This window comes from Hyla sarda, chromosome 1, assembly GCF_029499605.1.
Source record: "Hyla sarda isolate aHylSar1 chromosome 1, aHylSar1.hap1, whole genome shotgun sequence".
Classification (NCBI taxonomy): Eukaryota; Metazoa; Chordata; class Amphibia; order Anura; family Hylidae; genus Hyla; species Hyla sarda.
This window is the reverse complement of record NC_079189.1, coordinates 445,157,572-445,184,656: the sequence shown is the minus strand read 5'-3', so window position 1 is coordinate 445,184,656 and position 27,085 is coordinate 445,157,572. Positions and strand designations below refer to the sequence as shown.

Here is a 27,085-nt window from a genome sequence, read left to right as displayed (position 1 = left end):
GCCGGGAAGCGTCTACTCTCACTTTCAGACGCGGCGGTCAACTTTGAACGTTTTAAACACCGGGTACGCCCCTGTTAAGTACAGGTACGCCCTAAACAGGTTAAAGGGGTACTCCACCGAGAAAACATCTTATCCCCTATCCAAAGGATAGGAAAAAAGATCTCTGATCGTGGGGGTCCCACTGCTAGGGACCCCCATGATCTCCGGCACGGCACCCCACTCATCTGTCCACGGAATGAACTTTGCTCTTTGCTGGATGACTGGCGACTACAGATGCCACACCCCCTCCATTCATGTCTATGGGAGGAGGTGTGAGGGGGCATGGCGTGACGTAAGAACACAGAAGCTCCAAGTTTCCATATTCCGGATGCCACCTCTGCCGGCCCGGAGATCAAGGGGGTCCCCAGCAGCGGCCCCCCGTGATCAGACATCTTATCCTTTAGATAGGGGATAAGATGTTTTTGGGTAGAGTACACACAAGGCAGTGTTTTCTTTGGAAGACTGCCACTACAGTTTTTGAGTCATAGAAGAAATGTAGTTGAGTTTTATGTCTACATACAGCTGATGTAAATACCTTGACCTTATGTATATATATTAATGTGTACATGTTATGGGAGTATAGCCTGGTCATAATGTCATATTATCAGGGCTTCTTTATAATGGCACAAAACATGTAAGAAACCCTGTGCGTTATACCCAGCGTCCACCGGTCATGGCGGGGGGAGGGCTCAGGAATACGCAGCTGCGCGCTTCGCTCCCACACACCAGCTACTACGTCTGCGCATGCGCACTAGAACACCGTCTCCTTCCTACACGTGAGCAAACATGGCAGCGCGCATTGCAAAGCGTGTAAACCGGGCTCGGGGTAATGACGGAGACTCCGTGAGGCAGGAGCTGGACACGAAGCTGAGGGAGGTGCTGCAGAACCGGGCAAATGCCAACTCTGTATTCGATATCCTGGAATATCTGCAGGTAATGAACCGTATATGATGGTGCACACCGCCTGAGCGGCGCTTGGTACATTCAGGAGATGGCACCCTGGGAACCGAACACCTACCAGTCCTTCAGATCAAGGGTATAGTCTAGACCAGGGTGCCTCCAGCTGTTGCTAAACTGCAACACCCAGCAGGTGGCATCCTGGTTGGGGAACACTGGTCAAGACTAGTGATTCCCAAACTGTGGCCCTCCAGCTGTTGTAAAACTACAATTCCCAGCATGCCCGGACAGCCAACGGCTGATGATCTATAGTTTGGAGATCACTGATCTAGACTGTAAAGGACACTGAATTTAATTAAAGGGGTAGTCCAGTGGTGAAAAACGTATCCCCTATCCTAAGGATAGGGAATACGTTTCAGATTGTGGGGGAAGGGGGGCGGTGACCGCTGGGCCCCGGCTCGCTGGCCAGATAGCGCGTGTTGACCACTGCACAAAGCGACAGCTGACACGCCCCCTCAATACATCGCTACGGCAGAGCCGGAGATTGCCAAAGGCAGCGCTTCGGCTCTGCCATAGAGATGTATTGAGGGGGTGTGTCAGCCGCTGCTTCGTGTGGTGGTCAACACACCCCCTCCCCGCAGGCTGGCGGGGCCCCGTACAGGAGATCGCGGTGGGCCCCAGCGGTCGGACCCCCGCGATCTGAAACTTATCCCCTATCTTTAGGATAGGGGATACGTTTTCACCACTGGATATCGCCATTAATGGATATTGCAGGGTATAACAGTGGCGTCGGCCGGCGTAGCCTTAGGCCACAGTATCATCTGCAGGTCGGGCACTGATTTATGGCAGGTTTTCCCTTTGAGTTCAATGGGCAATGCAAAATCTACAAGGACATGTTATTGCTGAACCACAGCCACATCTGCCAGTTCAGAGAAAAGTAACCAAACCCTTATACTGTCCTTACCAAGTCCCTGTCGGCACGTCACTTGTTACAGTGGTCACATGACATGCCAGCGGAGGGGAGGATATCAGATGCAGAGACACCCACAACAAAATCTGTATATTTTAAAGGAGTAGTCCAGTCCTGAAAAACGTATTCCCTATCTTCAGGAAAGGGTATAAGTTTCAGATAGTGGGGGGGGGGGTGACCGACCGCAGGGTCCCCCCACCCCCTGCAATCTCCCGTGTGGAGCACCGGCAGGAAGGGGGCCTGTCGACCATTGCACAAAGCGGTGGCTGACATGCCCCCTCAATACAACTCTATGGCAGAGCCAGAGCGCTGCCTTCGGCAATCTCTGGTCTGCCATAGCGCAGTATTGAGGAGGTGTGTCGGCCGCCTTTTCGTGCAGTGGTCGACAGCCGCTATTGGCCCAGAGGGCCCCATACAAGAGATCGCGGGGGGTCCCAGCAGTCGGACCCCCCCTGTCTGAAACCTATCCCCTATCCTTAGGATAGGGGATACGTTTTTCAGGACTGGACTACTCATTTAATGCACATTTATAGGGTTTTCCCATGTGAACCACAGAATACGCGATTCCACTAGGACCTCACCAATTACAAGAACAGGGATCAAGTGGCATTCAGATAAGGGTACTGCTGTAGGATTGACAATGTACAGTGCCTTCCAGCTCCATCAGTCTGAATGGAAGGGCTGCATACATACCCAACTCCTGCGCCATTAAACCAGAGGACAGGGACCCCTGTTTGTTGACTAGTGGGGTTCCCAGTGTTAAGACACTTTTGAATCAGTGAGGAGTCAAAAAGAAAGACACCCCCAGAGCATGGGTTTGAAATTCTGCCAGCGTAAACTATCAACCGAATAGTGAGATCCACATGTCATCAAAAGGCAATAAAGCATTGGAATCGGGGCAACTAGACTACACAAAGAGTTAAAAATGTATTCCTTTTATAATGACTAGAGATGAGCGAACTTACAGTAAATTCGATTCATCACCAACTTCTCGGCTCGGCAGTTGATGACTTATCCTGCATAACTGAGTTCGGCTTTCAGGTGCTCCGGTGGGCTGGAAAAGGTGAGTACATTCCTAGGAAAGAGTCTCCTAGGACTGTATCCACCTCTTCCAGCCCACGGGAGCACCTGAAAGCTGAACTCATTTATGCAGGATAAGTCATCAACTGCCGAGCTGAGAAGTTCGTGACGAATCGAATTTACTGTAGGTTCGCTCATCTCTAATTTTAAGGGTCAGGGTTCGTTCATGTCTGTTTTTGATATTGCTTTAATAAAGCTTTGAATAGTGATTTTGGATTATGGTGTTTACTTATTCAGGTAGCACATGTAGGATTTACATTTGCAGCTAGTGCCTACATTTTGGGGGTAAGATCGGGAGCCCTGAACTCTATAGTGCCCCATTTTCCAACAGCAGATATTCTCTGAATGAAATAAAGGAGCAAATAGTCTTGAGTGAAACTATCCTTCCTTTTTGTGGCTGCAACTTGTATGCAAACCTGTGTGTAAGTAACCGTGACTGGTTACCCTGTGCTTTCTTTCTACCAAGCTCCTGCTCCAATAGAAGAAAATGCCACAAAACCTTGGAAACCTTATGACCCGCCATTGGCTTTTTCATTCATTGACTACCGAGATGCCACTTTTTAATAAACGTGTTTATAATAAAATCCAACTCTGGCAAATATCTTATGTATCTGTATATTGTGAGGCCTGCATTAAGACCACCCTGGCTGCCTATTTCTAAAGTGTGATCTTCTGCTAATAACTTTTATACAGTTACCGAACATATTGGGGCAGCAAGCTTTCCCTATGTATCGTGCACATCAGTGTTATTGAACAGCTTGTACTATGTCTTGTTTAGTCTGAAAACGAAGATGATGTTCTTGCTGCAATTCGGACCTGCTCAAGACTCTTTGAATCACTACTGCAGAAAGGAGAACTTTATATTGGCGACCTCCCGGAGGAAGAGGAGTGCTTACCAGGTAAGCAGAACAGTCATAGTACTGGGTTAAAACCTCCATGTTTATTGTTTGAAAAATGTTCACTTTTAGGGTGCGTTCCCAAAGGGCGTATACGCAGCGCCAAATTTATGGCAGCAGCAGGAAATACACACACAGGGCTTTCTGGCGGCAGCCCTATGTGTGTAGTGAGTTTTGGAGGCGGAGCCGTGTGCCGGCGTGTCTGTGACGCGCGGCCCCGCCTCCAAAACTCACTGCACACATAGGGCTGCCGCTGGAAAGCCCTGTGTGTATAGTGAGCAAGGAATACGCAGTGTATTTCCCGCTGCTGCCATAAATTTTGCGCAGTGTCAAATACGCTGCGTATATGCCCTGTGGGAACGCACCCTAAGGCTGAATTTACATGGCTGTAGTAACTTTATATTTGGTGCCTGAAATGGTTGGGATCCAACTGGATGTAGGAAAGTTGTCCCAGTCTGTTTTGGGAGAGGACTGCAGGTTCACTATACCCTGAATAGGTTTCTATAACTCCCTTTGACTCTAGGCACTCGTTCACACTGCAGAATTTCTGAGCGGATTCCGATGGAAAAATTCAGCTCAAAAATTCTTGCAGCAGTCTCCCATTGTTTTCAATGGGGTTCTGCTGCACCGTGCAGATGGCAGAAATTCAAATTTCAAACGTCACATCTAAAAAACAGAAAAGGATTTGTTAGAATTTACAAAAATATTTAACAGAACTGAGTGAATCTACAGTAAGATTTGCTGATCCCAAACCTAATGAATCAGCCGTCAATTAATTTAGTCACATGACATCCTTCTGTTTTTAAGTGTTCTGAGAGAAGTTTGGAATAACAGTCCAGTGTCTAATTGCTGACTCTGGATAACCAAACATTTGGAAATTGTAATGCCTTTTAGAAAACAAATAATACTACTGCACAGTTGCTGATATTTAGTTGTAAAGCAGCAAAGAAACCTGTGTATCTTATTTTTTCTTACCAACATCATAAGCCACTGTAAGGAAGTCTATCATCAAAGCAGGTTTACTCATGTGAGGCAATATGGACTTTCTGAGCGGATTCCGATGGAAAAATTCAGCTCAAAAATTCTTGCAGCAGTCTCCCATTGTTTTCAATGGGGTTCTGCTGCACCGTGCAGATGGCAGAAATTCAAATTTCAAACGTCACATCTATGAAAATGTCACATTTCCGAGTGGTCCCAGCGCCAACTTATTGAGCCGGCCCCTGCCGTGGACAGGCACATTCAGAACTGATATACATGGCCAGGTGAACGTTGTAATGCAAATGCCAAACGAAAAAAAGTTTACAGCTTGACACTTCAAGGACTAAGAAAAAATTATATAACTGCTACCCTTAGAGTCTATTCACACAGCAGAATTTTTGCATGGGGAATTCCGCAAGTGTATTCCACCTCAAATTAAAGCCCAATAGACTTCTATGGGATTCCATGCTCCCATTCACACTTCTGAATTTCAGCATGCGGGTTCTGCACCAATTCCGCAAAAAATCTGCACAAGCCAAAAACCCCACAAATGAATATGGATGTGTGTAAATTCTGTCCTGTGATTAGAGCCTTACTGGGTGCACTCCAACATCTCCCTAGGTTGGTTATAAGCGAAGTATGGCTGGGTCCTATATGCCATAGCTTTGTAGGCTTAGCACTAGCCCAATAGAGATGTGTGCAGATAGATAGATAGAGATATATAGATGTACAGCTACCATAGTATTTAGGGTACCTTCTGATGGGGTCACCTTAGAGTACAGCCTGACATCTCCTGGTGAGAAATCTCTGCTTTATCTGGTTAGATCTTGGCTCATTCAATCTCCTCCTGACATAAGTGTGTGTCTAGGTCAGACATTACTTGTGTTTGAGAAATGACATATGATATGACATTTGTGGGGCACTGTTAGGTACATGATCATTCAGCTCTCTTACCATCCTCTTGAGCTTGAAGCTCCACATGCTTCCATCCTTTGGTTTATAGTGATACACGTAAATTAATTTGTGATTTTTCATATGAACAGATTCACTGAGGGCAGAAGAGAAGTACAAAATGTGGATCCGACACCGTTACAACAGCTGTGTTTCCTATCTAGTGGAGCTTCTGAATGCTACTTCTTTCCAGGTTCAGGTCAGTATGGCTATCCTGATCTTGTTATGTTAGGGTCACAATATATACAGTGGTCCCCGACATACGATCATTTCAACATACGATGGCCTCTCAGATGCCATTGTATGTTGAAGGCAGCAGCAAAATACGTTGCTTCTGTGTGTCCAGGCCATCGCAAAAGCGGCTATCCAGCAACGCTGCCTGCTTCAGCTGCCACTGGATAGCCATTTAAAGGAGTACTCTGGTGCAGAGTATTGCTGCTCTGTCCTGCCTGGGCTGCAAAATAAATGAAAATAAACCATCTCTCACCTTCCCGGGTTCCCGCGGAGCGTCACTACAGCTGATCGGTCCTCCTGTCCATCCTCTTCATACTTCTGGGTGTAACGAAGCGTCACATGGCGCTCAGCCTATCGCCAGACGCCGCCGCCACGATGTTCTGCCTCGGCCCATAATAGGCTGAGCGCCATGTGACGCTTTGTTCACACGGAAGTATGAAGAAGATGCAGGACGGAGCAGGAGTACTCTGCACCAGAGTATTCCTTTAATGTCCTCCATGTGCCCTGCTGAATGATACGTAAATGTCCCCGCCAATCCGGCCTGTCATTTTGCCGCTCCTCTCTTGCCGATGGTTTCCACAAACCATGGTCCGCCTGAAACCAATTACCGTCGTATGTTGAGGGACCACTGTATCTATGTCTATTAACAGTACAAGAAACTTTTCCTGACATTTTTTCCATATAATACACGGTTTACATAACCATTTTGCTGCCTGCTTTTGTCCATTAAAAAAAAAATATAGAAGTTGTCCCTTCTTATGATCTATTACTTCATTGGTTATATTATATTGTGCAATATAATGCAAATGTTATATATAGAAGCTAATAAAAGCTACTCTGCTTGTTACAGGATCTATTGTAGATTCCATCAGATTTGAGACCCCAGCAGATGCTTTTATACCTGATTTTGGTCTGTAGAGTGCTAGTGGTATCCACCATGTTATAGATCTAACAGTACTCTGTAGTTTCTATTACAAAGTGAAGCCACAATACAAGTGTGACCAGAGCCTAACTGATGCCGTTGGCTATAATTAAAAAAAATGGGACCATTAACTTTCATCTTATACACACAAAATGAAGCTTCCAGTTACTGCGTGATAAAGATAGGGTAACAGGCATGTCTATGTTGAGATCAGCTGACATGTACTCTATTAAATTGTCCTCCACTGCAGGAACTGGCCCTGTGCATGCTTATGAAATTTGTTCAGCTTGAAGGAAAGTTTCCATTAGAAAGTGCCAATTGGAAAGACAGTTACCGCTTTCCACATCACTTATTGAAGGTGAGCCAATACTGAAATGAACATATTCCATGTAGTCCTGATACTATTTGTGGGCTTACATAGATTTCTCATCTAGCTTGTTATAGGTAGCTTACTCCAAGAGAAGGATTTGTCCCCTTTAATAACTCGATTCCAAGAATATCTGGAATATGATGACGTCCGATATTACACCATGTCAGTGATCGTTGAAAGGATTGCGCAAGTATTCCAGAAAACTAAAGAGGTAAATTGGTTGGAAACTGGACTTGATACCAAACTGGATGTTATTCAAAGTATAGTCTGTATAAGTGTGAGGTGGGCAAATTCTATAAAGACCCTGAACAAGAGAGGAGATGCTGAGGCTATGGTAGAATACTGGCTGTAACCGCTCTAGTCATCATGCTGTTAGGAAAAGCAGTAGATTTGCTGAATATAAGAAATACGTAATGTTTTGTATTATGCTTATTGCTCCTGTTGTGTGTTTAGCAGTAAAGTGTTTTTATTTATTTTTCCCCTCCAGCCTTTACCATCTGCTTTCCTGAACAATGTTTTTGGTCTCCTTTCATCCATTAATATGCCAGTTCACAGTGATTTATCAAACTTTCTTACAGAGCAAAAAGGTGAGAATTTGTCTAATAGTTATCTTTTTTGTTCTGACCTTATGCTGCAGTTTCAGAGGTGGACGATTACAAGTCACCCGGGTGGACTCCAGTGTCTTCTGCCTGTCCCGTGGACCTTGGTTGCTAGATATCCTTCTATACCTAAACAGGGAGAGATCTATCAGTCAAGACCAGTGGGATGGGGAGAAGTTGCCAGGGACTGCCCTGGTGACTTTAGGTTCAGGAAATCATGAAATTGATAACCGGTTTCCATTAAATCCCCTTATCTTAAGAATAGGAGATTATAGGGGACCGACTGCTGGGACCTCCCCCAATCTCCTGTACAGGACCCCGACTCTCCTCCTGAATAGGGGTGTTGACCACCGCAGGGACTGGTGGGTGACACTTCCCCCTCCATGCAGTGCTATGGGACAGCTGTGAATCTCCAGCTCTCCTATAGAGGCGGTGTGGAGGGATGTGTCGGCCGCTGCTTTGTGCAGTGGTCAACATGCTACATTTAAGAGAGTTGGGGTCCCGTACAGGAGATCGCAAAGGGTCCCAGTGGATCCAATGCGATCTGACACCTATCCCCTATCCTTAGGACACAGGATAAGTTTTTATATCCCAGAGTACTCCTTTAAAACACTGATAGGCATATAATACACTGCAGTGCAGAATTATTGCTGTATAGTATTCGGAGCTTCAGATCTCCTTAGCGGAATGCATATTTAGTTTTTGTGCATTTGTTTGTTCTTATACATTTACTAAATGGTGTGTTTATATCTTTTTTTTTTGTTTGTTTGTTTTTTTGTTTTCAGAAAAAGTGGATGATTGGAAGCCAGCAAAGCTGAAGGTATGTCTAGTAGTGTTTATGTCTATATTATTATTATCTCTGAATTACTTGACAGTCATAGTCCATGGTTTATTTTATAGGACCATAAGAAGGCCTTTGAGAAAGTCTGGATGAGCTTCCTGAAGCACAAAGTATGTTTTCAGTGTCTTCTCTCTGTTCCTTAGAATTCATATTTGCTTTAAAGGGGTTATCCAGGAAATTTTTTTTTATATATCAACTGGCTCCAGAAAGTTAAACAGATTTGTGAATTAATTCTATAATTTTTTTTTTTATCCTTTCTGTACTTATGAGCTGCTGAAGTTAAGTTCTTTTCTGTCTAAGTGCTCTTTGATGACACGTGTCTCGGAAATTGTCCAGAGTAGAAGCAAATCCCCATAGCAAACCTCTTCTACGCTGTGCAGTTCTCGAGACAAGCAGCGATGTCAGCAGAGAGCACTGTTGCCAGAAAGAAAAGAACAACTCAACTTCATCAGCTGATAATTATTGGAAGTATTAAGAATTTTTTTATAGAAGTAATTTACAAATCTGTTTAACTTTCTGGAGCCAGTTGTTATATATTATATTTTTCCTGGAATACCCCTTTAATTGAATCCCCATTATTAGCATTACAATTGAATATCACATTCTATTTTCATGTGTTCTCTTGTCCTCCAGCTGTCAGTGAGTCTGTACAAGAAGGTTCTTCTAATCCTCCATGAGTCCATATTGCCTCACATGAGTAAACCTGCTTTGATGATAGACTTCCTTACAGTGGCTTATGATGTTGGTAAGAAAAAATAAGATACACAGGTTTCTTTGCTGCTTTACAACTAAATATCAGCAACTGTGCAGTAGTATTATTTGTTTTCTAAAAGGCATTACAATTTCCAAATGTTTGGTTATCCAGAGTCAGCAATTAGACACTGGACTGTTATTCCAAACTTCTCTCAGAACACTTAAAAACAGAAGGATGTCATGTGACTAAATTAATTGACGGCTGATTCATTAGGTTTGGGATCAGCAAATCTTACTGTAGATTCACTCAGTTCTGTTAAATATTTTTGTAAATTCTAACAAATCCTTTTCTGTTTTTTAATATTTGCTTAGGCGGAGCCATAAGCCTCCTTGCACTAAATGGGCTTTTTGTTCTGATTCATCAGCATAACTTGTAAGTAACAGTTCTGTTTCTATGATGCTAAATACTTCTGTAGTTGTATACATCCTCATTGGACATTTATCTCAAATATCAGTTATCGTCATATTGTCTGTATCGGGCAAAAGCATTTCCCTGTAATTGTAGATGAATATAGAGAGTGGTATACTGTAGATTTAAACCTCTAAAGGACGCAGCCCATTTTGACCTTAAGAACGCAGCCGTTTTTGCAAATCCGACAGGTCACTTTATGCATTAAAGGAGTTCTCCAACTGAAATTTTTTTTCTCCCGCTGTGCCCGGGCTGTAAAACTATACATAATAAACTTTCACTTACCTGGCTACGATCCTCCGTTGTTCCGATATCGCCGTCCCGGTCTCTTCCACTTCCTGTGGGTCGGTGACTTCACTCTGCGTTCAGCCTATCAGCGGCTGCGACGGGACATTGCTGCGGCCATTGATAGGCTGAGCGCAGAGTGAGGTCACCGACCCGCAGGAAGAGACCGGGACCGGAGAACGGGACGGCGATATCGGAACAACGGGGGATCGTAGGCAGGTAAGTGAAAGTTTATTCTGTATAGTTTTACAGCCCGGGAACAGCGGGGGTTAAATGTTTTAGCTTAGAGAACTCCTTTAATAACTAAGGGATGCTTTAACTTATGAATTTGATTGAGATTGTTTTTTCACGTGACATATTCTACTTTAGATTAGTGGTAAATTTTCTTCGATGCTTGCATCATTTCTTGTTGAAAATTTCCAAAATTACATACAAAATTAGAGAATTTAGCATTTTTCTAACTTTTAACCCCTCTGCTTGTAAGGAAAGTGGACATGCCAAATAAATTATGTTGATTCACGTATACAATATGTCTATTTTGTATTTGGATCATAAAGTTGACATATTTTTACTTTTTGAAGACATTAGGGGGCTTCAAAGTTTAGCAGCAATTTTTCACGAAAACTTCTAAATCTTAATTTTTCAGGGACCAGTTCAGTTTCAAAGTGAATTTGAGGGTCTTTATGTTAGAAATACCACATAATGAACCCCATTATGAAAACTGCATCCCTCAAAGTATTCAAAATGACATTTAGAAAATTTGTTAACCCTTTTGGTGTTTCACAGGAATAGCAGCAATGTTTACTAAATGTTCCTGTGCCAGGACAGCCAAAAAAAAAAACACAGCACACTATTTGGGAAACTACACCCCTCAAGGAATGTAACAATTTTCGCTAAAGTTTGACGTGAAAATGAAAATTTTTTTTTTTTTTTTTTTTTTTTTTTATAGAACTAAAATGCTAGGATTTCCACATCCCTGGGGTAATACCATCTCCCGACGCGCGGGACACGTAGTTTCGGGCGCAGGGCAGGTGAATTTTTTATACATTTAGCCCTGTATCAGGCAAGCAGGGACAGACAGACTTCCCCCTTATTTTTCTTTAATGCCGGTGTGAGGCGCAGGAGCCAATTCAAGTCTGCACCTCACACCGGCGCTCAGGGTGCATGGAGGGGCGGCGAAGCGCAATCGCGGATGTCGGCCATTACGGGCGGGTCCCCGGCTGCTGCTAGCAGCCGGAACCTGCCGTGTATGACGCGAGCACCCTTTCGATGCTCGCGGTCATACACAGGACATAAATGTACGTCCTGGTGCGGGAAGTCCCGCCAAACCAGGACGTACATTTACGTCCGTGGTCGTTAAGGGGTTAACCAGTGGTACCGGCTGATAGTGGGAGGGATGCTGATTAGTTTGATGCTTACTGTGCCCGGATACGCCCCGCCGTTTGGATGTAATCTTCTATTTTTGGTATATGCTAATGAGGTGCTAACTGGCACCGGCCGTGCTAACTGGCACTCTGATGTCAGTGCTGACTGCTGCAGCGCCGCCCAGCTCATCAATATTCCTCCCCTCCCTCCGCCTCTCCCTCTTCTCCCTGCTCTGTAATGAAGACAGAGGGGAGGAATATTGATATGCTGGGCGGTGCTGCGGCCAGCGGCACTGATTTCAAAGTGCCGGTTAGCCCGCCCGGTGCCAGTTAGCACCTCATTACCATATTTACCGAAAATAGAAGATTACGGCTGAACGGCGCTGCAGATCCGGGCACGGTAAGCATCAAACTGATCAGCGTTTCCCGCACATCCAGCCAGTACCGCTGGTTAGTGCGGGGGGAGAAAGCTGACATTTTACTTTTTAAGGAACGTATCAAGGAGTACAGCGAGCCTTAACACCCCATAGGTGTTTGACAAATTTTCGCTAAGCTGGATGTGAAAATATATATATTTTTTTTTTCACTAAAATGTTGTTACCCCAAATTTTTCATTTTTACAAGGGGTGATAGGAGAGGGAGCCCCCAAAATTGGTAACACCCCATATAAAAACACCATATGTGGATGTAAAGTGCTCTGCGGGCACAGAGGATAATGCTCCTTGTCACAAAGCTCACATTATCTCAAACTGGTTTCTTGAACATGACAATGAGTTCACAGTACTCCAATGGCCTCCACACTCGCCAAATCTCAAACCAATAGAGCACGTTTGGGATATGGTGCAATGGAAGATTTGCATTATGGATGTGGGGTAGACAATTTTGCAGTAGGACCAAATCTGAGGAATGTATGCCACAAAGAATGAAGTTCTAATGAAGGCAAAAGGGGTACCAACACAGTACTAGCAAGGTATGCCCAATAAAGTGACCAGTGAGTGTATAGTAAGTACTGTCTGAAGGTAGTAAGATTGACAACCTCTTCATATTGTATGTATTTCTATAGACAACCCATAATGGGGTTTTCTTAGACTAAAAAAAGTGCAGGTTTAAATGATCTTGACCAGCACTATTTAGCATATTTTTGTTTTGATACTGCTAGGGCTTGTTATGGGTGGGATGACCTTATAAAGGACAAATGTTCCCATGTTTCCGCTCACAGACATGTCTTCTATTTACAGCTGTCTGCATGTCACAGTATTAACAAGGTGTGAGAAAAGTGCTATAAGGGTCATGCCCACTACAGAATTTCCAAATAAATAAATTCCAGTGCAGCAGAATCCCATTGCTGTCGACCTGTTAATTTACACGGCGGAATACTTTGGTGACCGGCAATGTCTGCAGGGTCCTAGGGCCATCAGGACTATTCAGCCAGCGGTGGCCGCTCTCAGGGTCTCTGCCCAAAGTTTATCTTGGCGGAGATTCCGTAGTGTGCATGGACCTTAACCTCTTCAGGACATAGGGCGTATGGATACGCCCTGCATTCCGAGTCCTTAAGGACCGAGGGCGTATCCATACGCCCGTGGGAATTCCGGTCCCCACCGCTAGCCGGTTGGGGACCGGAGCCGGATGCCTGCTGAAATCGTTCAGCAGGCATCCCGGCATATCGCCCAGGGGGGTCATTATGTCCCCCCATGTCGGCGATCGCCGCAGATCGCTGGACAATTCAGTCCAGCGATCTGCGGCGATTCAGGGTCAATCGGGTCTCCAGTGACCTGGAATTACTGGCTGTTTGGGGCCGTCTCTGACGGGCCCGAACAGCCAGAGCCTGCAGGGGTGAGGTGGCACTGGTGCCACCTCACGATCGCCCTGATTCGTCGGCCGGATTCCCGGCCGACCAATCAGGGCACCTGCTGCGGGTGTCACTCCCGCACCCGCTCCGCCCCTCTTCCGGAGGACGTGAGCGGGTGCGGGAAGACGACCCCGGGTGCTGGGGACCCCGATCCCCGGCGCCCCTGTTGGGATCGTGGCCCCAGGTGCGGCGGCGGCGACGACGAGGGACTGACTCTCCGACGTGGATCGTTGGAGGTGAGTGACAGCCTCCTGCTGTTGCTTAGCAACAGCTCCCAGCATGCAAAAAGGGCATGCTGGGAGCTGTAGTTATGCAACAGCAGGAGGAAGACCACCACAACTCCCAGCATTCCCTTATGGGCATGCTGGGACTTATGGTTTTGCAACAGCTGGAGGCACATTTTTTCTATGGAAAAGTGTACCTTCAGCTGTTGTATAACTACAACTCCCAGCTTGCACAAACAGCTAAAGTGCATGCTGGGAGTTGTAGTGGTGCATCTGCTGGTTGCATAACTACAACTCCCAGCATGCAAGTTGGCTGTCGGTGACTGCTGAGAGTTGTAGTTTTGCAACAGCTGAAGGCACACTGGTTGTGAAACTTTTTTTTACCTAACTCAGTGTTTCACAACCGGTGTGCCTCCAGCTGTTGCAAACTCCAACTCTCAGCAGTCAATGTACACCATGCACCGTACATGCTGGGAGTTGTAGTTTTGCAACAGCTGGAGGCACACTGGTTGTGAAACACCGAGTTAGGTCACAAACTCAGTGATACATAACCAGTGTGCCTACAGCTGTTGCAAAACTAAAACTCTCAGCATGTATAGTCTGTCAGCGCATGCTGGAGTTGTAGTTTTGCAACAGCTGGATGTCCGTCCCCCCCCCCAATGTGAACGTACAGGGTACACTCACATGGGCGGAGGTTTACAGCAAGTATCTGGCTGCAAGTTTGAGCTGCGGCAAATTTTATGTCGCAGCTCAAACTGCCAGCGAGAAACTACTGTGAACCCCCCGCCCAGGCGACTGTACCCTAAAAACGCTACACTAACAAAAAATAAAATAAAAAGTAAAAAAAACACTACATATACACTTACCCCTACACAGCCCCCCTCCCCAATAAAAATGAAAAAACGTCTGGTACTCCACTGTTTCCAAAACGGAGCCTCCAGCTTTGGCAAAACAACAACTCCCAGTATTGTCGGAGAGCCGTTGACTGTCCAGGCATGCTGGGAGTTTTGCAACAGCTGGAGGCACCCTGTTTGGGAATCATTGGCGTAGAATACCCCTATGTCCACCCCTATGCAATCCCTAATTTAGGCCTCAAATGTGCATGGCGCTCTCACTTTGGAGCCCTGTCGTATTTCAAGGCAACAGTTAAGGGTCACATATGGGGTATCGCCATACTCGGGAGAAATTGTGTTACAAATTTTGGGGGGTATTTTCTGCTTTTACCCTTTTTAAAATTGTAAAATTTTTGGGAAAACAAGCATTTTAGGTAAAAATTTTTTACATATGCAAGAGTCATGAAACACCTGTGGGGTATAAAGGTTTACTTAACCCCTCGTTACGTTCCCCGAGGGGTCTAGTTTCCAAAATAGTATGCCATGTGTTTTTTTTGTTGCTGTCCTGGCACCATAGGGGCTTCCTAAATGCGGCATGCCCCCAGAGCAAAATTTGCTTTCAAAAAGCCAAATGTGACTCCTTCTCTTCCGAGACCTGTAGTGCGCCAGCAGAGCACTTTTCACCCCCATATGGGGTGTTTTCTGAATCGGGAGAAATTGGGCTTCAAATTTTTAGGGGTATTTTCTGCTATTACCCTTTTTAAAAAATTTTGGGAAAACAAGCATTTTAGGTAAAAATTATTATTTTTTTTTACATTTGCAAAAGCCGTGAAACACCTGTGGGGTATAAAGGCTCACTTTACCCCTTGTTACGTTCCCCGAGGGGTCTAGTTTCCAAAATGGTATGCCATGTGTTTTTTTTTTTTTTTTTGCTGTTCTGGCACCATAAGGGCTTCCTAAATGCAACATGCCCCCCAAAAACCGTTTCAGAAAAACGTACTCTCCAAAATCCCCTTGTCACTCCTTCCCTTCTGAGCCCTCTACTGCGCCCGCCGAACACTTTACATGGACATATGAGGTATGTGCTTACTCGAGAGAAATTGGGTTTCAAATACAAGTAAAAATTTTCTCCTTTTTCCCCATTGCAAAAATTCAAAAATTGGGTCTACAAGAACATGTGAGTGTAAAAAATGAAGATTGTGAATTTTCTCCTTCACTTTGCTGCTACTCCTGTGAAACACCTAAAGGGTTAAAACGCTGACTGAATGTCATTTTGAATACTTTGGGGGGTGTAGTTTTTATAATGGGGTCATTTATGGGGTATTTCTAATATGAAGACCCTTCAAATCCACTTCAAACCTGAACTGGTCCCTGAAAAATACCGAGTTTGAAAATTTTGTGAAAAATCGGAAAATTGCTGCTGACCGTTGAAGCCCTCTGGTGTCTTCCAAAAGTAAAAACGCGTCAACTTTATGATGCAGACATAAAGTAGACATATTGTATATGTGAACCAAAAAAAAATGTATTCGTAATATCCATTTTTATATAAATATAAATTTTCAAATTTTTCATCAAATTTACGGATTTTTCACCAAGAAAGGATGCAAGTATCGACAAAAATTTACCACTATGTTAAAGTAGAATATGTCACGAAAAAACAATCTCGGAATCAGAATGATAACTAAAAGCATTCCAGAGTTCTTAATGTTTAAAGTGACAGTGGTCAGATGTGCAAAAAACGCTCCGGTCCTTAAGGCCAAAATGGGCTTGGTCCTGAAGGGGTTAATTCTTCACTGTATTCATTCCTCTCTTTTCTATTCTATTACCCAGAGCTACTGCTCAGCATGTGAAACACAATCTAGCCCAAGAAAGGCAGGGAAGGGAGAGCCAGGGAGTAGGTATGTCATGTATCAGGTTTGGGTCATCAGGGACAGTAACATAAACCAATGTTTAGTATATAGAAGGCACACAAGAACCAAATATAAGGAAGATGACTGCATGTGAGGCTATATTACAGTGGCATTACGGCTACAGATAATGTTACAGCTTTTTGTACATCATTTTTCACAGGCAGAAAATCCTTTCAATTGTCTTTTTTTTTTTTTTTTTACTGCTTGCCATAGGTGGCCACTGCCACAAATCATTGAAGTGTTATTTCTTTTTTTGATCTTTCAGAGAATACCCAGATTTCTATAAAAAGCTTTACTCTCTGCTGGATCCTTCAGTGTTTCATGTGAAATATCGAGCCCGCTTCTTTCATTTGGCCGACTTGTTCTTGTCATCCACGTAAGATTTACAACACCTTATTTAAGGCTGAACTCTCCTAATTGGCAGTTACACAGGAATTCTTCTCTGCAACATCTAACAATTTACATTTTTTTGTATGTTCTTCCAGGCATTTACCTGTGTACCTTGTTGCTGCCTTTGCCAAACGCCTTTCACGGCTGTCTCTCACAGCACCCCCACAAGTCCTAATGATGATTATTCCATTTATTTGTAACCTCATCCGGAGACATCCAGCTTGTCGACCCCTCATTCATCGACCCTCAGCTGAAGGAGGTTAGAGCATAGAAAAAACTTTAGGCCTGGGCTACCCTGAATTTTTAGTTTTATTTATTTATTTTTTAACACAACTGCATTAAAATAAAATAAATCTGTCAGCTGCAATTCATGTTTCAAACTATTGACACTGTTAGCTGGAAGGACAAGGAGACACATGGTACTTTTTTCATACATCTGTTATTATTTAAAGGGGTACTCCGCCCCTAGACATCTTATCTCCTATCCAAAGGGTCGCTGGGGCCCCCCCAATCTCCCTGATGCACCCAGCATTCATTTAGAGCATGGGGTGCAGTGTCGAGGGCTCGTGATGTCACGGCCACACCCCCTTAATGCAAGTCTATGGGAGGGGGCATGACGGCCACCACTCCCCCTCCCATAGACTTGTATTGAGGAGGTGGGCTGTGACATCACGAGGGGCCGTATCCGTGATTTTGCGATGCTGCTGTTTCACCCGTCATTACGCACGGAGCGAGTTTGCTTTGTGCAGTAATGACAACGGGGTGCTGCAGCCGAGATCCCGGAGGTCCCCAGCAGCGGGACCCCCTCGATCTGACATCTTATCCCCTAACCTTTGGAGAGGGGATAAGATCTTCTGGGGCAGAGTACCCCTTTAAGGACCAGAGCATTTTTTGCACATCTGTCCACTGTCACTTTAAGCATTAATAACTCTGGGATGCTTTTACTTTTCATTCTGATTCAGAGAGATTTTTTTCGTGATATATTCTACTTTTAGTGGTACATTTTTGTCGATACTTGCATCCTTTCTTGTTGAATAATCCCAAAATTTTTTTTTATACTCGCATGTTCATGTAGACCCAGTTTTTGAAATTTTACAAAGGGTAAAAGGAGGAAAAGCCCCCAAAAATTTGTAACCCAATTTTTCTCGAGTAAGGAAATACCTCATATGTGGATGTAAAGTACTATGCGGGTGAACTACAATGCTGAAGAGAAGGAGTGCCATTGGGCTTTTGGAGAGGGAATTTGTTTGGAATGGAAGCCGGGGGCCTTGTGCGTTTACAAAGCCCCCATGGTGCCAGAACAGTGGACCCCTCCCCACATGTGACCCCATTTTGGAAACTACACCCCTCATGGAATGTAACAAGGGGTGCAGTGAGCATTTACACCCAACAGGTGTCTGACAGATCTTTGGAAAAGTGGGCTCTGCAAATGAAAAATTACATTTTTCATTGTTACGGGCCACTGTTCCAAAAATCTGTCAGACACCTGTCGGGTGTAAATGCTCACTGCACCCCTTGTTAAATCCCTTGATGGGTGTAGTTTCCAAAATGGTGTCACATGTGGGGGGTTCTACTGTTCTGGCACCATGGGGGCTTTGTAAACGCACATGGCCTTCAATTTCGGACACCTTCTCTCTCCAAAAGCCCAATGGAGCTCCTTCTTCTGAGCATTGTAATTCGCCCGCAGAGCACTTTACATCCACATATGGGGTATTTCCATAGGAAGAGAAAAAAAATTTGTAACCCCATTTCTTCTATTTTACCTTGTGAAAATGAAAAATGTAGGGTAACACCAGCATTTTAGTGGGGGTCTTTTTCTCCTTCTACATCTTTGCAACACCAGCATGTTAGTGTAAAGAATAAGAAAAAAAAAATTACACTAACATCCTGGTGTAGAAGACCCCAACTTTTCCTTTTCATTCATAAGGGGTCAAAGGAGTAAAAGCCTCCCCAAATGTGTTAGGCAATTTCTCCCGAGTACGGAAATACCCCATATGTGGCCCTAAACTGTTGCCTTGAAATACGAAATGCTCCGAAATGAGAGGGCGCCATGTGCATTTGAAGCCTAAATTAGGCATTTGCATAGGGACGGACCCGGTCTTTCTTCCGATACCAAAAAATACCCTACAGCAGTGTTCCCCAAGCTGGGTGCCTCCAGCTGTTGCAAAGCTCCTAGCATGCCTGGACAGTCGATGGCTGTCCGGCAATACTGGGAGTTGTTGTTTTGCAACAGCTGGAGGTTCCGTTTTGGAAACAGTAACTGTGTAGGGGATTGTGTGTATGTAGTGTGTTACTTTTTACTTTGTGTAGTGTTTTTAGGGTACATTTACACGGCGGGGGTTTACAGCGAGTTTCCCGCTGGGAGTTTGAGCTGCAGCGGAACATTTGCCACAACAACCCCGGAACAACCCCTGCCCGTGTGAATGTACCCTGTACATTCACATATATGGGGGGGGCAAACATCCAGCTGTTGCAAAACTACAACTCGGCAGCCATGGCTGTCTGTGCATGATGGGAGTTGTAGTTATGCAACAGCTGTAGGCACACTGGTTGTGAAACACAGTTTGTTACTTAACTCAGTGTTTTGCACCCATTGTGCCTCCAGCTGTTGCAATACTACAACTCCCAGCATGTACAGTCTGGGGGCGGTGGGGTTTAAGGTTCACTTCCCCCGCTCTGCCCACCCACTGTTGTCCGGGCAGAGCAGGGGAACCGTCGGTGACCGGCGCCGGAGGTCACTTACCAACGGAGGCGGCAGCGGGCGGTGATGACTTGGGGCTGGCTCCCTGGTGCAGACTACGGAAGCTGGTAAGTTGCCTAGCAACATCTGGAGAGCTACAGTTTGAGACCACTTTACCGTGGTCTCTAAACTGTAGACCTCCAGATGTTTCAAAACTACAACTCCCAGCATGCCCAGACAGCTGTTTGGGCATGTTGGGATTTGTAGTTTTGCAACAGATGGAGGGCTACAGTTTGGAGATCACTGTGCAGTGGTCTCTAAACTCTGGCCCTTCAGATCTTGCAAAACTGCAAATCCCAGCATGCCCAAAAAGCAAACACCTGTCTCGGCATGCTGGGAGTTGTAGTTGCGTACCTCCAGCTGTTGCATAACTAAATCTCCCAGCATGCCCTTTGGCGATCAGTACATGCTGGGAGTTATAGTTTTGCAACAGTTGGAGGCACACTGGTTGGAAAATACAGAGTTAGGTAACAGAACCACACTGAAGGTTTTTCCAACCAGTGTGCATCCAGCTGTTGCAAAACTACAACTCCCATCATGCACGGTTGGTCAGTGCATGCTGGGAGTTGTAGTTTTGCAACAGCTGTGGCAAATTTTCTGCCGCCGCGCAAACTCCTAGCGGGAAACTCACTGTAAACCCCGCCAGTGCTAATGTACCCTAAAAACACTACACTACATATACATTGACGTCCACACATGGGGTATTTCCATACTCAGAAGAAATGGGGTTACAAATTTTGGGGGGTATTTTCTCCTATTACTCCTTGTAAAATTGGGGGGGGGGGGAAACCAGCATTTTAGTGAGAATTTTTTAATTTTATTTACACATACGACTTTAACAAAAAGTCATCAAACACCTGTGGGGTGTTAAGGCTCACTGGACCCCTTGTTACGTTCATTGAGGGGTGTAGTTTCCAAAATAGTAGGCCTTGTGTGTGTTTTTTTTTTTTTTCTGTTCTGGCTCTATAGGGGCTTCCTAAATGTGACATGCACCCCAAAAACCATTTCAGCAAACTTCACTCTTCAAAATCCCATTGTCGCTCCTTCCCTTCTGAGAGAAATTGATTTACAAATTTTGAGGGGCTTTTTCTATTACCTATTACCCCTCGTAATGATTAAAAAAAACTGGGTCTACAAGAACATGCGAGTGTAAAAAAAAAATGAAGATTTTGAATTTTCTACTTCACTTTCCTGAGAAACACCTAAAGGGTTAACAAACTTTCTGAATGTCATTTTGAATACTTTTTAGGGGTGCAGTTTTTATAATGGGGTCATTTATGGGGTATTTCTAATATGTAGGCCCTTCAAATTCACTTCAAAACTGAACTTGTCCCTGAAAAATTCTGATTTTGAAAATTTTGTGAAAAATTTGAAAATTGCTGCTGAACTTTGAAGCCCTCTGAAGTCTTCCAAAAGTAAAACATATTGTATATGTGAATCAATATAGAATTTATTTGGAATGTCTATTTTCCTTACAAGCAGAAAGCATCAAAGTTAGAAAAATGCAAAATCTTCAATTTTTTTTCATCAAATTTTGACATTTTTCACCAAGAAATGATGCAAGTATCGACGGAAATTTACCACTAACGTAGAATATGTCATGAAAAAACAATCTCTGAATCAGACTGAAAAGATAAATTATCCCAGAGTCATTAATGCTTAAAGTGACAGTGGTCAGATGTGCAAAAAATGCTCTGGTCCTTAAGGTGAAAATGGGCTTGCTCCTTAAGGGGTTAAAGGGGCCACGGCACTTTTGTGAGCACTGCAGTCTGTCACTTTATTTAGTTTATTTGGATTTGTCCTTGAAATTCCCATACTTAAAGTGGTACTCCAGGGAACTAAACTCATGAGGAGTTGGCGAACTCCTGAGGGATGTCATCCCAGACCGGGACTAAACATCCGCCAACTCCTGGACAGTCTGTGGTGCAACGTGGCGTTGGAGGATAGAGCGAGACATGATATCCCAGATGTGCTCAATCGGATTCAAGTCTGGGGAACGGGCGGGCCAGTCCATGGCATCAATGCCTTCCTCTTGCAGGAACTGCTGACACACTCCAGCCACATGAGGTCTAGCATTGTCTTGCATTAGGAGGAACCCAGGGCCAACCGCACCAGCATATGGTCTCACAAGGCGTCTGAGGATCTCATCTTGGTACCTAATGGCAGTCAGGCTACCTCTGGCAAGCACATGGAAGGTTGTGTGGCCCTCCCAAAGAAATGCCACCCCACACCATAACTGACCCACCACCAAACTGGTCATGCTGGAGGATGTTGCAGACAGCAAAACGTTCTCCACTGCGTCTCAAGACTCTGTCACGTATGCTCAGTGTGAACATGCTTTCATCTGTCAAGAGCACAGGGCGCCAATGGTGAATGTACCAATCTTGGTGTTCTCTGGCAGATGCCAAACATCCTGCACGGTGTTGAGCTGTAAGTACAACCCCCACCTGCGGACGTCGAGCCCTCATACCACCCTCATGGAGTCTGTTTCTGACCTTTTGAGTGGACGCATGCACGTTTGTGGCCTGCTGGAGGTCATTTTGCAGGGCTCTGGCAGTGCTCCACCTGCTTCTCCTTTCACAAAGGCGGAGGTAGCGGTCCTGCTGCTAAATTGTTGCCCTCCTACGGCCTCCTCCACATCTTCTGATGTACTGGCTTGTCTCCTGGTAGCGCCTTCATGCTCTGGACACTACGCTGACAGATCTAGCAAACCTTCTTGCCACAGCTCGCATTGATGTGCCATCCTGGATGAGCTGCACTACCTGAGCCACTTGTGTGGGTTGTAGAACCGTCTCATGCTACCACTAGAGTGAAAGCATCACCAGCATTCAAAAGTGACCAAAACATCAGCCAGGAAGCATAGGAACTGAGAAGTGGTCTGTGGTCACCACCTGCAGAACCACTCCTTTATTGCTAATTGCCTATAATTTCCACCTGGTGTCTGTTCCATTTTCACAACAGCATGTGAAATTGTCAATCAGTGTTACTTCATGAGTGGACAGTGATTTCACAGAAGTGTGATTGTGTTCCCTTTTTATTGAGCAGTGTATTTGTCTAAATATCATTTATTAGCTATATAGAGCAGTTTCCTTTTTTCAGCTGTCACTTACATGCATGGAGTGAGAAAAAGAGGTCATAATCAGATCCTCCTTGTCTCTGTGCAAAGCCCTCACTGAGACTAGCTCCCACCCTCATGCAAGACAAACGCCACGTGATTTCTGTCTAGGGCTCTGGCTTCAGTCACCCCTCCCCTTCCTGTGTGAGGATCTTGCTGGGAGAAAAACAGCCCAGTCTCCTCAGCACATAACACTGCTCTTTGCTTGCTGTAGATCTAATCACTGACTGCTGCCATTCAGAGCATAGCATGATTTATTGCAGAGGAGGAGGATAGTTTGAAAGAGAAGACCTGTACAGTGTGTGCTGCTGACTGTCTGTTTACAACAACACCGCATGCACTCAGATAGTAAAAGCAATAGGTTGGCCGCCATTACACAGAGCTGCACTGACTGCTGGGAGTTGTAGTCTGGGCTGCAAGCAAGGAAAAAGAATATTCAGGAGACAACTGGGACCACAGGAGCTGGCAAAATCACATGGATAAGTCAGTGATTTAGATCTACAACAGGCAAAGAGCAGTATTATGTGCTGTGGAGACTGGCCTGTTTTTCTCCCAGCTACATCCTCACACAGGGAGGGGAAGGTGTGACTGAAGCCAGAACCCTAGACAGAAATCACGTGGTGTTTGTCTTGCAGGAGGGTGGGAGCTAGTCTCAGTGAGGTCTTTGCACAGAGACGAGAAGGATCTGATTATGACGTCTTTCTCACTCCCTGCATGTGAAAGCAGAAAAAAGGAAACTGCTCTATATAGCTAATGAATGATATTTAGAAAAATACATAGGTTGGTGAGAGGGAAAGGATGGTTTAGTTCCCTGGAGCACCCCTTTTAAGCATCGGGATTTCAAGGACAAATCCAAATAAACTAAATAAAATGATAGAGGCTGCAGTGCTCACAAGTGCTGTTGCCCCTTTTAGAAAGCTGATTAGAGAATTACAGATATCCCTGCTGCACCCGGTGTTCATTTAGAGCGTCGGGTGCAACACTAGAGGCTTGTCACGACCAAGCCCCCTCAATGCATGTCTATGGGAGGGGGCATGACGACCGTAACGCCCACTCCCATACACATGCATTGAGGGGGCGTGACCGTGACATCACGAACCTCCGCCCCGCATCGCCAGTCTTCCGGCATGGAGCAAAGTTCTCTCCGTGCACCGGATGTCTGGGGTGCCGCAGCAGAGATCACGGGGACCCCCGCGATCAGATATGTTATCCCCTGTGGGCTGAGTACCCCTTTAAACCTAGTTGTAATTAGTTGCAGTAGTTCTGACCATCAGGATCCACATTACCCCCGTTACGCCAATTACCTGTGTGCTGTGCTAGCTGTGGTGCCTGACATTGCTATGCTAGCATTACCCCCTTGTAATTTTGTAATTGTATTCTGCAGATTACTTTTTTGCATAAGCAATATGAAGAAATAATTTTATTAAGGATTCTTGTTTCAATTGCTTTAGACTTTGCATCAGATCCATTTGTCATGGAAGAGCAAGATCCTGCTAAAAGTCGAGCTTTGGAAAGTTCTCTCTGGGAGCTAGAGGTAAAAGCCATTAACTCTCTAACTAGCATGTTACATTTTAAACAGAATTTTCATATTGAAGACCCACACTACATGCAAGTATTTTTATTTATTTTTTCTCCCTCATTCCAATGCTGTTTGTATTTTGTTACTGCACCTCTCCATTCTGGAGATTCCAGAATTTTATTATGTGGATTACTATATGCACTTTTCCCTAAGTTTAGCTTTTCAAAAAGGGGTGTGAATGCTAGACTTGGGGAATGAATATGAGTCTCATGAGGTGGTATTTTATTGTGGGAATGGAGGCACATAGCAACAAAATACAAACTGTCTTTGAATTAGGGCACATAAGGGAACAATGATATAAAAAACTTGATACATTTTTATTTTTTTTTGTATTCTGATCACAGGTTCTCTTTTAACCTGTAATCAAAATAGCGTTTTCCGTTCTTGCACTTTCGTTTTTGCCTCCTTACCTTTTAAAAATCATAACCCTTTCAATTATGCACCTAAAAATCCAAATGATGGCTTATTTTTTGCACCAACGATTCTACTTTGTAATGACGTCAGTCATTTTACCCAAAAATCGATGGCGAAACAAAAAAATCATTGTGCTACAAAATTGAAAAAAAAAGCAATTTTGTAACATTTGGGGGCTTCCGTTTCTACGCAGTAAATTTTTTTGGTAAAAATGACACCTTCTCTTTATTCTGTAGGTCCATACAATCGAAATGATACCATACTTATATAGTTTTGATTTTGTCATACTTCGGGAAAAAAAATCATAACATGCACGAAAATTAATATGTTTAAAATGGTCATCTTCTGACCCTTATAACTTTTTTATTTTGATATTATTGATCAGACTTTTTATTCATTTTTTTAATGGTATAAAAAGTGAACAAAAATATGCAACTTTGGAAGTTTTTTGCTCGTACGCCATTGACCGTGGGGTTTAATTAACAATATATGTTTTTATAGTTTGGCTATTTATGCATGCGGCAATACCACGTTTTTATTTTTAGTTACTGTTTTTATTTATTTATTTTTTTTTATGGGAAAAGGGGGGTGATTCAAACTTTTATAACTTTTTTTGGGTGGGGATCTAAGGCACGGAGCAGTCATTCGGCAATCGGATGCAGAAGAGGCAGGTAAGAGGACCCTCCTCGCGCATCCTAGCTGATCGGGACACCGTGGTTTCACCACGGTGGTCCTGATCAGCCTGACTGAGCTGCCTGGAAGCTTTCACTTTAGACGCGGCAATCAACTTTGATCGCCGTGTCTAAAGAGTTAATGCTGGACATCTGCCTGAATGGCGATGTCCGGCATTAGCCACGGGTCCTGGCTGCTGATAGCACCCGGGATCGTGCGGGTATGATGCGAGCTCAGCTCGTGAGCTCGCTTCATAACCCTGCTGTGCCACAGCGCAGTTTATAAATGGCGTCCTTCTGCAAGGGGTTAATTAGTTTCAGAAATTTGGGCTGATTCATTTCTCAGTATTTTCTTGGAGCCCCAAATCCATACATTGACCTAAAATAATCTGGCATTTCTGTAGCCACCACTAGTAGGGGCTTATGTAAGGGACCTAATCATAATGAAGTAAGCCCCCTGAGGTTTATTTCTTGCATACTTGTCGCCTATGCAGATAACTAGAAGTTCTATTTTAGAGCTGTAACAATTATTAGGATACATTAGGAAATTCATCAGCTCGGAATTATGGACCTAAATACAAATTCACATTAAGCCACTGGCTTTATTATAAACATGTGTCCATATAACAGAACTACACGATTTCTCTTCAGGGCCCTGGAAGTCCTTGATCTTTTTCTTTCTTTTATTACCACCAGGCTTTGCAGAATCATTACTACCCCAATGTTGTGAGAGCTGCCAATGTTATAAGCCGGGCCCTGTCCACACAGGAAAGTGAGATTTCTGAGCTCCTGGAGCTGTCATCCAATGAGGTACGGAAACTGGCTTATGTGCACGTCCTGGGAATTACCATATTAAGAAATCTCTTTGCTGTCGTTTCCTAGTAACTAATTCCAGTTGATCGGTTGATGATGTCTGTATTTATACAAAGAGGCTCTAGTGACTGAAGGAAATAATCTGTTTAAGCCACAGGGGAGACGGGCGTGAATAACAATATTTAGATTCACCTATTATACACACAATGCATAACTCAGGCTAGGTTTTTGTGGTACGTAACCAGGCCCCGCACATGTAGGTAAATATAATCTAGCATACACACCTGGCAGGCTTACAGAATTTAAAGAACATGATCCAAATGGTTTAAACTAGAGGATCTTAGCCGTTTAGCCTAATCTGTCTCTGGTCTCATTCTTTGCTGCCTATTCATTTATTTCTTTAGTTGAATACTGATTTCCAATAAAGGGTTGTATAGTAATACTAAATAAGTGTTATATAATCGAGGCAGAGAGTCATTGAGTTATCACACTTTGCAATATACAAATGGTTAAACTTCTACTGCAGATCATGAGGAGGTAGGCCAGTCTTGTTCCAGCCAGCATCCTTGTGCACAGCTGAGGTTTTACATTGAGATGTACCGAGAGCACTGGGTGTAGATCTGACTGCAGTAGCTCTGGACTCCAATGTAGCCGCTATATCCATAATGTTTATTACAGGGTAAGCAAGTAAAGCTGCTTTGCATTTCAATGTCTGTCGTTCTGTAACGATAAGAATATATATTTTTTTCTGTTACAGCTTTTTGAGAAGGAGATGAAAAAGAAATTCCATTCTGTACCTTTGGAATTTGAACCTGTCCAAGGTCTTCTTGGCAAGAAGCAGGATATCACCGCAGAGCACTTTTCTTTATAATATGAAACTGTTTTGTGCAAGATTTCTCTATTCCACTCACTGATACATCATCAGAACATCTTTCTTTATCTGTAATATATTTCTTTTA

The 27,085-nt window shown here is 44.2% G+C and overlaps 1 protein-coding gene across 1 annotated transcript; it reads left to right on the top strand.

Annotated features, from left to right (window-relative positions):
• Positions 1–784: 784 nt before the first annotated feature.
• On the top strand, positions 785–27,085 carry NOC4L (nucleolar complex associated 4 homolog). The gene is made up of 15 exons (XM_056533172.1): positions 785–972; positions 3,765–3,885; positions 5,904–6,010; positions 7,218–7,325; positions 7,402–7,548; positions 7,825–7,924; positions 8,722–8,756; positions 8,837–8,887; positions 9,411–9,522; positions 9,843–9,903; positions 16,670–16,780; positions 16,890–17,053; positions 24,101–24,183; positions 26,010–26,123; positions 26,884–27,085. The coding sequence occupies exons 1-15, from the start codon at positions 826–828 to the stop codon at positions 26,995–26,997; spliced, it is 1,575 nt and encodes a 524-aa protein (XP_056389147.1). The 5' UTR covers positions 785–825; the 3' UTR covers positions 26,998–27,085.